This window comes from Lutra lutra, chromosome 9 (assembly GCF_902655055.1).
Source record: "Lutra lutra chromosome 9, mLutLut1.2, whole genome shotgun sequence".
NCBI classification, from domain to species: domain Eukaryota; kingdom Metazoa; phylum Chordata; class Mammalia; order Carnivora; family Mustelidae; genus Lutra; species Lutra lutra.
This window is the reverse complement of record NC_062286.1, coordinates 50645370-50657276: the sequence shown is the minus strand read 5'-3', so window position 1 is coordinate 50657276 and position 11907 is coordinate 50645370. Positions and strand designations below refer to the sequence as shown.

The following is an 11907-nucleotide window of genomic DNA, read 5'->3' as shown; positions in this document are numbered from 1 at the left end:
TTGGGTGGTGGAAGGTCATAATGGGCTTAAGATCTCTATGAGGCCCTTTGTTATTGAGGATTAGGCTGTATTTTGCCTCAAAACTAACCAAGAAAGGAGCAGCACCCTTAGGAAGAATTGTTTTTCTTTACCTCCTCTCCTCCTCCTCCTTCCTCTTCTTCTTCTTCTCCCTCTCCCCATCTTGTTCTTGTTCTCCTTTTCCCCTTCTTCCTCCTCTTCTTCTCCTCGTCCCTTCTTCTTCTCCTTCTCTCTCTCTCTCTTAGTCTCTTTCCCTCTTGTTATTCGTTCCCCACTCCCTGCCCTTAGTCAATTCTGTTAAAATGTCACAAGTATTTACTGAATTTGGGGCATCTGTTATTACTGGGTAAGGCCACATGGGACTTATGTATCCAGCAAAGATGATTCCTGCCCCTCAAAGTATCATTACATAAAAGGGGGGGGGCACATACATGACAATGATTTAAGGTGAAATAGAAGCACCCATAAAGTACAACAAGAAAACAAAGGGTAGGGGCGCCTGGGTGGCTCAGTGGGTTAAAGCCTCTGCCTTTGGCTTGGGTCATGATCTCGGTCCTGGGATTGAGCCCCACATCGGGCTCTCTGCTCAGCAGGGAGCCTGCTTTCTCCTTGCTCTCTGCCTGCCTCTCTTCCTACTTGTGATTTCTCTCTCTCTCTCTCTCTGTCAAATAAATAAATAAATCTTTTTTTAAGGGTAATAATAATAGCATTGGTCGAGTGCTTATACTATGCAAGGCCCTAGGTTAAGAGCTTTCCATGCACTTCCTCACCATAACCCTATTAGCAGGTACTAGTATCATTCCCATTTTATAGCTAGTTTATGAGTTAATGTGTTCAACCCAGCTAGTTAATAGCAGAACTAGATTCCCACTTTTGCCTGGTGTACCCTTCACTATCTCTACCCACTCACGTCCCATCCTTGATGCTCCTGAGCCGATCCCACTTGGCTGTGAGCCTTCCCAGACACATCTATTTGGAAACAGTGGAAGTACACAGACCTCAACATCAAGACAAGCTTCCTCTGCCATCCCTGGGCCTGCACTTGCCCTCCGAGGTGGGGTGGAGAAGCATGTTTTACAAAACTCCCTAGTGGACTTATGTCTAAGACAGGTTTCCCAAAAGCAGACCCTGAAGTGAGGATACGAAGGCAAGTGATTTAACAAAGTGCTTGCTGGGGAAACCAGTGAGCAGAGTAGGAGATGCAGGACAAGAATGGGGAAGAAGCCCAGCAGGGAACCTCTCAGACGGAGTTCCACAGAGGATGGCTTACCTGGGTCCCCAGGCATCTATGGTGTAAAAGCCTGCCTGGATGCAACTGGGCTTTCGCCCTGGCCTATCAGTAATTGGGGAAGGTGCACTCTGAGGGAAGGTAAAGTCCCAGGGACTTTCCACAGGGACTGGGAAAGGGCTCCAGGAGGCCAAGGGCAGTCTTGCAAAGAAGAGCTGTGGGCACTGGCTGTTGGGAGAGAAAGCATGGGGAGGAGGCCAGAGGGCAGCCACACACACACACACACACATACACACACACACATGCGCGCGCACACACAGGATGGGGGGAAATGTGGAGCACTGACAAATCCCTACTGTAGAGGGATGCATCAGAGTCTCCATGTGGGGGAAGGTGAGGAGGCTGACCTGTTGTTCCTCACCCTGCCCCTACCCAGTCTTGCCCCACTTCAAGAAGTGCTGTCCTTGGGACACCTGGGTGGCTCAGTTTGTTAAGCGACTGCCTTCGGCTCAGGTCATGATCTTGGAGTCTCAGGATCGAGTCCTGCATCGGACTCCCAGCTCCACCCGGACTCTGCTTCTCCCCCTGGCCTTCTCCCCCTCTCATTCTCTCTCTCTCTCTCTCTCTCAAGTAAATAAATAGCATCTTAAAAAAAAAAAAAGAAAGAAAAAAATGCTGTCCTTGAAGTCATTGGAAGTCAGGTCATATGCTGATAGTGAGGAGGACATGGGTGCGTTACAGTGGTCTGAGGAGAGAGGAAGTATACCAGAGAGTCAACTAAAGATAAACAGCAGTAATGTCCTGGGAACTGAGTGTCAAGCTGAAGGCAGCCATTACTGATTATGGAAAGCACATTGGATGGTAGCTGTGTGACAGGAGGTAAGTACTGCTTGTGGGTTATATTTCTGAACTGCCAGCTCTCAGGAGCCCACACCCTTAACTACTCCTTAAATGTCCCTGATGGCAGAAAAGGCAGAGAGGCTTTCCCAGTGCCAAGAGCCTTTCTCAAACTTTTTTGGATGAGTATTTTCCAAGTCTGAGTTTACATAATAAGAAATGTAGGCAGTATTTTGACACGGAGGTGGCTGTGAGAGTGGGAGCAGAGGATGGGACAGATTTTAACTGTTCCACTATCCATTGGTGCTTCATCCAGGTTATCCTAAATAAATTTATAACATATATATTTTTAATGTGTTTAATATATGAACATCATTTCAACCATCCCATATAAACATCAGTATAAGAAGAAAGTCTTGTGCTTTTTATGCAAGACTGGTGTCCCAGCCACGGAACCCTGCCCAACCCCTTGCAATTGCGTCCCCGTTTTCTAAAACCTCCCACCTCTAACAGTGCTGCCTGAAAGCCGGTAACTGTTGGACTCTTGCTTTGACTCTTCTGGTTTCAGCGGTGGGAGGTGGAAATACCCTCTGACATTTCATAAAGCGTTAGTTCTGAGGTCGTTATGACAATGGGGTGTGGCAGGACAAAGCCAGTCAGAGCCTCACCTGGGGGCTACAGCTCAGAACCGACCCTGCCTTTCCTCAGAGCACAACTCTCCACCCACGGCTGGACTCCAGTTTTAAACAGCCGCGAGTCTCTACCCGGGTTCTGCTCAGCCTTTGAGACAAATCCCATTCGGAATCCCCACCGCCCCAAGGCAGCCCGGCTCCTCACCCCCGCTGTTGTTCACGGCCACAGAACCTAATCTATCTGTTTTAAACGAGTTCCACTCGGACCCTGACCCTCCACCCACTTCAGCCTAATGGGATTTTTGGCTACTATGCAAATCGACCGGGCGAACGCTTATTTATTCATTCAAAAGACAAACTAGGAGGTGGAATGTACCGAACTAATTTGATTAATTCGATAATGTGCCAACATTGTGTTTGTTGCGCGTCACGGTTGAGTGGGAAAAAGATAATTTGTGTACATCAACGGATCGTGTCATTTTCCTTCTTGAAATAGTCCAGTTGCTACCCATATTAGAATAAAAGGCAGACAACAGACACCTGGAAAAGCCTCGTTCGCAATTACAGTTACTTTGATTTGTCTTTAGTTATGACTTATTGTAAAATTACACAAAAATGCAAAGGTGATGAGATTGGTGAGTTTATGTCTCTTTTACGATGTTACTTGTTCGGCAAACACCTAGAGGCTAAGCCGCCGTGACAGATGCAATTACTAATTCTCCCGCACCCCACCCGGCACTGGAGGTCTTTCCATCTAGCTTCGCTCCTGTACAAACTTCGCGAGAACAGAGCCGCCCCTTTGGCCCCACCCCCAACCTGCTCTACCCCACCCACTTCTTGCCCGGCGATCTCCTGACGTCATAGGCGCGCCCGAGCGCTGGAACTGCTGTACTGAGGGCGGAAATGTTCGCGGCGGAAGTGGTAGCTGCGCAAGTTGTGGGTGGAATGACTGCGGGCCGGCTCGTTCGAAGGCTGTTGCGAGCACCTTCCAGCTCCATGGTTCGGAGCGCAGTCCGTGGCGTGTGCCCCTCCAGGGGCTTGCACGCGGAGTGCGGGCCTCGAAGGCTCTCCATCGAAGGAAATATTGGTAAGGGCCGGAAAGTGGCTGCTAGCCTGAGAAGCTGAGCAAGGGAGCTGGGCCCGGATGCCACGGGGCCTTTCCCTTCCTAGAGAGGGCTTTGCTTCTTTGATTTTTAGGGTCAGGCCTCAGTACTCTTCCACAGCCACGAAGTCTGTAGATAGGACAAGAGTTCTACCAGCTTGTTCTGATCGAAATGGATGCGACAAGGAGCAGGGTGTAATTTCTTTGTCGCCTAAGATAGGGTTACCAGATTTAGTGGGGGGTGGGGTGCTCATTTAAAATAGGATTTCAGTCTACGGCCATACCACCCTGAACGCGCCCCATCTCGTCTGATCTCGGAAGCTAAGCAGGGTCGGGCCTGGTTAGTACTTGGATGGGAAAATAGGATTTCAGATAACGAATACTGTTTTAGTGTGTGTCCTACGCAGTACTGGGGACATACACTAGAAAAAAAAATTATCTACAGTTAAAATTTAACTGGTGTCCTGTATTTTCTCTGGCAGACCTACCCTAAGAGTTCTTAAAATTCTTTCAGTACCACTTACACTAATTTTACCGTGTCTCTCTTCTAGTCCCATATAATTTCTTAACGTTTTTCTTAGAAGAAAGTCACTTTTTAAACTTAAAACATGTAGAGACCCAGTATCTTAAATAAAAAGTAATCATACAACGAGATGAAAGCCAAACACTTCAGTTCACTGTTACTAAATTCTGACTTGATGCTTCTACTAGCTAAGGAGCTGAGCCCTAAAAAGGTTAGCAGGTGTTGAGTATTGAAGACATTCTAGCAGCAAATTGAGAATTTCTCATTTTATTCATTCAACAAATAACCGTTTGAGCAACTTCTGTATGCCAGTACTGTTCTTGGCCCTAAGGATACAGCACCAAACAGAACAAATAAAAAAAATCTCTGCTCTCACGGGACTCTAGTAGCGATAAATAATAAACAATATAAAATAAGTAAACAGTGTATTAGGTAGTAATGAATGTGATGGAGAAAACTCAAGGATGAGCGATTGAGGGAGATGGCAGTTTTAAATACGGTAGTTATGACAGGCCTCACTGAGAGGGTGACATTGGAACAAAAACCAGAAGAAAATGAGGTAATGAAACCATGTAGGTAACCAGGAGAAGAATCTCCAAGGCAGAGGAAAGACCACGAGTGCAAAAGGCCATAAGGTGGACAGTGTGTTCAGGGAATAGGAGGAAAACTATTGTGGCTGGAGCAGAGTGAGCAAGGGGGAGAATGGAAGGACGTGAGGTGAGAAGGTAGGGAATAGCTTAATTGTCCAGGCCTTTAGTCCATGGTGGATTTAAATAATGGAAAGGTGACTGTGGCTGATATGTTGAAAGTCGAAGGTGTCAGGAGGTTACTGCAATGATGAGTTGCCATGAATTGGAGCAGGGTGGTAACAGTACTGCAAAGAGGCAATTGGATTCCAGTTATATTTTAAGGCAGGGCAGACTGGATTTGGTGTCAGATGTGTGGAATGTGAGATAAAGACAAATCATTTTGGCCTAAACAACTTGAAGAACGGGAGTTCCAAATTTTCTTAAGTGGAGAAGCATGGGAAGAACAGACTGGGGGCGGGCGATGGTTGCAGGGGTCTATCTTTAGGCATATTAGGTTTTGATGTGCTTATTAGATATCTAAGTGGACATGTTGAAGAGAGAGTTGGATGTTTAAGTCTGGAGTTCAGAGTCTCCCTGCATTGTAAGTATAAATCTAGGTAGTATTTGAAGCCAGGAGACCTTGTGTGTTGATGAAAAGGACTAAGCTATGGGGCACCCAAATGTTCAAGAAGTTGGGGAAGGAACCAGGCAAAAGAGACTGAGAAGGAATGACTACTGAGGTCAGAGCAAATCCAAAAGAGAATGATATCTCGGAAGCCCAATGAAGAAGGTGTTCAGGGGGTGGGAATGTTCAACTGTGTAATGCTGTGTAAGTAACAGAGCTTTTTGGTGAACTTGAGAAGAACAGTTTTTAGGGCCAGTAAGGATGAATGTCTGATCAGCACAGGGTCAGGGAAAATGGGAGGTGAGGAACTGGAGATAGTGGATTAAGACAACTGGAAGTTTTCCCAGAAGGGGGAGGTATGGAGTGGTAGCTGAAATGGGGAGGGTTTTGGGGGTTTCAGATTTTTCTTTCTTTTTTTTTTTTTTAAGATTTTATTTGTCAGAGAGGAGAGCGAGCGAGCACAGGCAGACAGAATGGCAGGCAGAGGCAGAGGGAGAAGCAGGCTCCCCGCCAAGCAAGGAGCCCGATGTGGGACTCGATCCCAGGACGTTGGGATCATGACCTGAGCCGAAGGCAGCTGCTTAACCAACTGAGCCACCCAGGCGTCCCTAGATTTTTCTTTTTGTAAGAGGAATTAGGTCATGTTTGTAAGCTGGTGGAAATGGTCTAGTGGGGGGGGAATTGGTGAAGCAAGAGATAAGATATAATTACTGGAGTGATTTTAGTAAGCAGGAAGGAGTGGAATCTATTGCTGAAGCGGAGAGAGGTTAGCTTAAGTTAGGAGTGCTCTCTCTCCCTAGTAACTGTGAATGGCAACAGAAATGAGTATGACTTGTGTAGGCGTGGTGGGAACTTGGGGAAGGTCTTTTGGCTGTTTTCTCAGCGAATTAGGATGAAGGCTCAACTAAGCAACATGAGTGTGAAGAGAGAGAAAAGACATGAATTAGTCTAGTGAGTGAGCAAGAGAAATGTAGAGCTGCCAGTTAGCATCAAGGACCCACTTGAACTTAGTGGTCATGAATTTAAAGTGAAAATAATCACCACATCTGTTTTTTGTGTTTCTCCAGCCAAATCAGAAACATCAAAAAGACTGAGAAGGGAGGGTCCTGCTCCCTGCCTCATGGTGTTAAAGATGTCCGTTAGGAAACATGCCTCTAAAGGAAGCTCTGTTCTCAGAGAGCAGAGAAGTACCAAAGTACTTCACACAATAAGTACTTGGACAGACCATCAGGCAAAGTTTGAGCTCCCTCTCCCAATTTTCCTGCCCTTTGCTCTTAGCCTTTCTAGATGGGTCTACTTCTTCCTTGCTTTCACTTGGATCAGGACTTACTGAGTACCTGCTATGAAGGTAGACTCCCATGTGGTACAGTTCCTGTCCTTTAAGGAACTCACAGCCAGGTGGAGGACTTCTCAACATAACTCCTGTACCATGTGATGAGTGCCATGATTGTTTGGGCATGGGAACTCAGAATCCCTGGGGTAGGAATTCCCAAGAGGGAGATGAGGCAGGAATGCTCCAGGTACAGGAAGTCACATTTGCCAAGGCAAAGCCTGAAGAGACATGCAGTTTTAAGAACAGGAGTGTGCCTGGAGGGCAGGGCGAGAGGCCGGAAGGGTAGACTTGCCAGATGCTGAACAGCCTCTGCAGCAGGCTATGCTAGGAGTTTGTTGTGTAGGTTGTGAGAGGCTACTGAAGACTTGAGGCTGGCGTGTGCCATGGTCAGATTCATTTTAAAAAAGAAATTGGCCAGAGGGGATGAACAGAAAGCATGCACTTGCTTTGTACGTCTTTTTTCCTGCAGTACCCATAGTGCTGTGCATCCATCATGAGGAGTGAATGAGAAGGAATAGAATTTGGAGTAGACAGACTAGTTTCGTGGCTGTCGTTGTAGTAGTTGAGAGTGTGGGAAGATGCAGGCCTGGACAGAGGGAATGGAAGGACAGAGAAGAATGGTGTTTTGAGAGGGATTTTGGAAGTGGGATTGACAGGACTAGGTGGCCACTTGGAGGTGAGGGTAGAGGCATAGAGGATGACAGTGAGATTGTAGTTTGGACATGGAAAACTGAGGATGGAAATAAAGGAAGAAGTCTGGGGAGTTAAGACATACAGAGATAGATGTCCAGAGGTAGATTAGGACATGTGCCTGAGATCGAGAGATGGGACCAAGATTTCAGATATGGAAGTTGTGGATTGTGGGGGTGGTTGTTGGAGCCTTGGAAGTATGTGCACTTGCCCAAGGGAAATGTGACTAATGGCAAGTGGACTGGGGGCCCCTAAGCTGGCTGTTTCTCGTTTTACCTCCTACTGCTGTCCGTCACCCCACACACGGTGATGACTGTCCTCAGGCAGAATTAGTCACTGCCTCCTCTGTGTGCACTCATAACGTTTTGTTCCCACAGCAGCTGCAGCGCTTGAGTTCTGTGGGGATTGTTTGCACACTCAACACCTTCCCCAGGTTGGCCACTTGGGTCTTGCTCATCTTTGCATCACCAGCGCCTAAGCTCCTGCCTGACCCATGGTATTCTTTCCATGTTTGCCAGATGCCTGACTCCTGTGCTGATACCGTGTGGAAGTTAGTCACTGGTGCCCATGGAGCGAATATTTTAAAATGCTTTACAATCAAGTCAGGAGTGATCTTGTTCTCTAATCACAGGTGGTGTCCCCAAACAAAGCAGTACCCCTCCAGGACACCTGAACATGGGAAGGTAAACCCCTGTCCTGACTGAAGTTAGATATGTCTAGAGGGGCTTTTCTTGTCTCGTGCTGCCCCGAGTCCTGTTGATCTGATCCTCTGAGTGAGGCCACAACACGGAAGGAAAATGGGTCTGTGAAGTAGCACCCAGTGGTGCCCAGTATGAGTTAGGAAACCATATGCCAAGTGTGATTGAAAATCAAAAGTTTGGTGCCCAGAATCCCTTAAGATCTAAGAACTAAAACACTTAGTCCATCTTCTAAGTGTATTCATGGCTACAATGAGTATTATTGCCTCCCCAGACCAGTTACTTTATAATTATAGACCTCAGGCGAAGAAAGGATTGCTGTATGAGATACTGGCAGTGAGTCATCTCAGACCATTCTCACTTTGATTTTCAAAGACACAACCGAAAAAGAAGAACTTTGTCACTGTTACAGTCTAGAGACTTGTACATAAAACAGAGGAAAGAGCTTTTCTAATAGCATGTTCCGTATGTTCTAATGTTACTAATGTGCATCTATTGCTTTTATTGCGTATAAACAATTGGGCAAAGAATTTGAGGGGAAAAAAGGCCTATTCTAAACATTGTATATTGGAGTCTTTGTTTCCGTGATTTCACCTCATTCCATCCATCTCCATTCCTGCTATCTGGTTAGATACGTAGGATGCAAAGGGAACAAGTCAGTGTGCGTCTTCAGAAAGCAAGTGGAGAGAGTGACAGGTCACAAGTAATTATAAAGTAATAACTTGGTAAAGTCAGAGCAGGCAGTGGTTCGCTCTGCCTCCCGGGTGAAGTGGAGCTGGAGAGAGTTCCAGAAGGCTTCACTGAGAAGGTGACAGTGAAAGGATGAATCACGCGGTGGGCAGAGTGGAGGTGGGGAGGGGTTCCAGGTCAGTGGGGGTCTCGTGCTGAACAAGAGGGGTTTGGACTGTATACTGTTGTTAAGCATAGTTCCCATGGGAAAGACAGTAAGAGGAATCAGAGTAAAAAGGGTATTAATTTTCTTTTTAAGCCTGTGGAGTGATTTTTGTTAAGTTTGCCCAGAATACTTTTGGGCTCAGAGCCTTTCTGATCCTGGGTACTTTGTTTCGCAGGTGGAGTATAAGCTCTTTGAAGGTAGGGTCTCACCCTAGTTCATCACTGTGGTTACAGTACCTAGTCGGTGAGTGAGTGAGTGAGTGGATGGATACAGCATCAAACGTAGTGCCTGAAATACAGGCTTTGAATGTTCTTTGGAAGACCTTTTTTAAGATAGTTGTATATTTACTGCCTTAGTTTGCTTTTTGGTACAAGGTTTCAGAATTGGATTTTTGCCCGTGTTTTAAATTTTGTTCAGGAGAGGAACATGCCCGGGGGTATGTTTGAGAGGCTCCCTCAAAATACAGCTGTATTACATTGAAAGTAATACATTCTTGGGGGTGTTCCATCAGATACTATCTAATTGCTAGATTTTAGCAGAATGTAGCAATTGTAGGTATCATCGTTTGTAGAAGAATTTGTGGAGGGAAAACAGATCATGACTTAGGAAAGGATGGAGATTAGCAACAGAATTCTTTGATGCAGCTTGTGGAATGACAGTCCTGGTACTAATAAAAATCAACATGTTGAACTAATATACCCTAGGAAAGTGCCTCCTACCCTTTTCCCAGTCATGGCACACATAATAAAGTTCAGTAATAGCTAAGGTCTGAAAGGAAGGTTTGATTCTGAGATCTGATACCTCCCAGATCTCATGATATTAAAAAGTATATTGAGAGATATCAGTGAACCTGGGATCTAACTAAATGGTGATAATGATATCATAAGAGGCTGGTGTTTTGCAGAGAAACCAGACAAAGGGAGGGCTTTGTTTTGTTTGCCCAGTGTTGTATAAAGAGGAGTGGCTTTTGGTGGACATGAGTGTTCTGCTCCCTAGGAGGAAGCCAGTGTAGCAGGAAAGAAGCAGACACCACTCTTAGGAAGCCCCTGGGAACACTTGAAAACATATGTCTTAAAAAACAGAACAGGGTCATGCCTGGGTGGCTCAGTCAGTTAAGCATCTGCCTTCAGCTTGGGTCATGAAACCAGGTTCCTGGGAACGAGCCTCACATCAGGCTCCCTGCTCAGCAGGGAGTCTGCTTCTCCCTCTCCCTTTTGCCACTCCCCTGCTTGTGCTCTCTCTCTGTCAAATAAATAAATAAAATCGTCAAAAACAAAACAAAAAAAATGGGCGCCTGAGTGGCTCAGATAGTTAAGTGTCTGACTCTTGATTTTGGCTCAGGTCATGATTTCAGGGTTGTTAGACTGAGCCCTGTATTGGGCTCCACATTCAGTGGGGAGTCAGCTTGAGATTCTCTCTCTCCCTCTCCCTCTGCTCCTCCCCCCTTCAAATAAATAGATAAATAAATCTTAAAAAAAAAAACCACAACAACAGTCAAAACTCAAGCAGGAAGAAAAAACTTCTGCTTAGGTATTATAGCACTAAAAAACGTTATGCCATGTGTGGTTTTAATATGAATATATAACTTTGAACTGTCTTTTAAAATTATTCCATATTTGTGGCTGGTGCCTGGCACAGCTGAGTTCCTTTGGAACAGCTTAAGAAATACTGCCCTATGGCAAATGACCCAGGCTCTCTGAGGTCTTGGGACCTGCCACCATCATTTACTGTCATTCTTTGCTGAAACCGGCTTCTGATTACTAAACCGGCTTTCCAGAAGCTTTTGAATGGGCAATGGGGTGCAGGGTAGGAGTATTGCCCTGGTGTAATTGTTCCAGTAATTAGAACTGTGTATTTCCCATTACATCAAATTTGTTGGCATTCCGGGTTTTGTGTGTTTAAAAGGTGTGAGTTGGTTTCTCAGAGTCCTGACTGCCCTTAGATGAACTAATAGTGTCTGATCTCAGAGGTGAAGCTGGCACTCCCTAACCCTCAGGGCCCTTCTTTTTCGATCTGCAGTAGTTTCTTAGATTGTTTTTAACTTTTAAAAAATGTAATTCTAACAGTCATTCAATCTCAGCAATCTCAATTGCCTTAATCTTTCCCTATTAATTAAAATAACATTTTAGGGGCCCCTGGGTGGCTCAGTCTTTAAGCGTCTGCCTTTGGCTTGGGTCATGATCCCAGGGTTCTGGGGTCAAGCCCCACATCGGGCTCCCTGCTCGGCAGGAAGCCTGCTTCTCCCTCTCCCGCTCCTCCTGCTTGTTCCCTCTCTCGCTGTCTCTCTCTCTGTGTCAAATAAATAAAATCTTTAAAAAAAAAACAACTTTTTGGCTGGTAGGCAGGGACCATGTTTTAGTTTTAATCAGCAACCTACAATCTAAATTTTGCCTATCTGCGCCAAATATTTTAAAGTAGGGGCTACTCAGATCAGGCAGGCATCTGATAATATATAAACTCAACCAAATTGTAATTCCTGTCAATCTGTTAGGTTCTTCATGACAAGCCTGTAGGCTTTTATTCAGTAGTCTGGTATGTGGTTTTAGAACCCATATATTTTTTTTATTTTTTATTTTTTTATTTTTATATATTTTTTAAGATTTTTATTTATTTATTTGACAGAGAGAGAACACAAGTAGGCAGAGAGGCAGGCAGAGAGGGGGGAAGGGAAGCAGGCTCCCCGATGAGCAGAGAGCCCGATGCAGGGCTCGATCCCAGGACCCCGGCACCATGACCTGAGCCGAAGGCAGAGGCTTA

At 45.6% G+C, this 11907-nt stretch overlaps 1 protein-coding gene across 6 annotated transcripts in view; it reads left to right on the top strand.

Annotated features, from left to right (window-relative positions):
• The first annotated feature begins 3589 nt into the window (after positions 1–3589).
• Positions 3590–11907, top strand: part of DGUOK (deoxyguanosine kinase) — a 29343-nt gene continuing 21025 nt past the window's right edge. For 2 of the 6 annotated variants that reach the window (XM_047746260.1, XM_047746255.1), the window contains exon 1: positions 3594–3802. In XM_047746260.1, coding sequence (XP_047602216.1) covers positions 3619–3802 — 184 coding nt within the window. In that variant the 5' untranslated portion in view covers positions 3594–3618. Of the gene's footprint in view, positions 3803–11907 lie in introns of all 6 variants that reach the window. The other 4 variants (XM_047746258.1, XM_047746257.1, XM_047746256.1 and 1 more) reach the window with 4 other exon arrangements.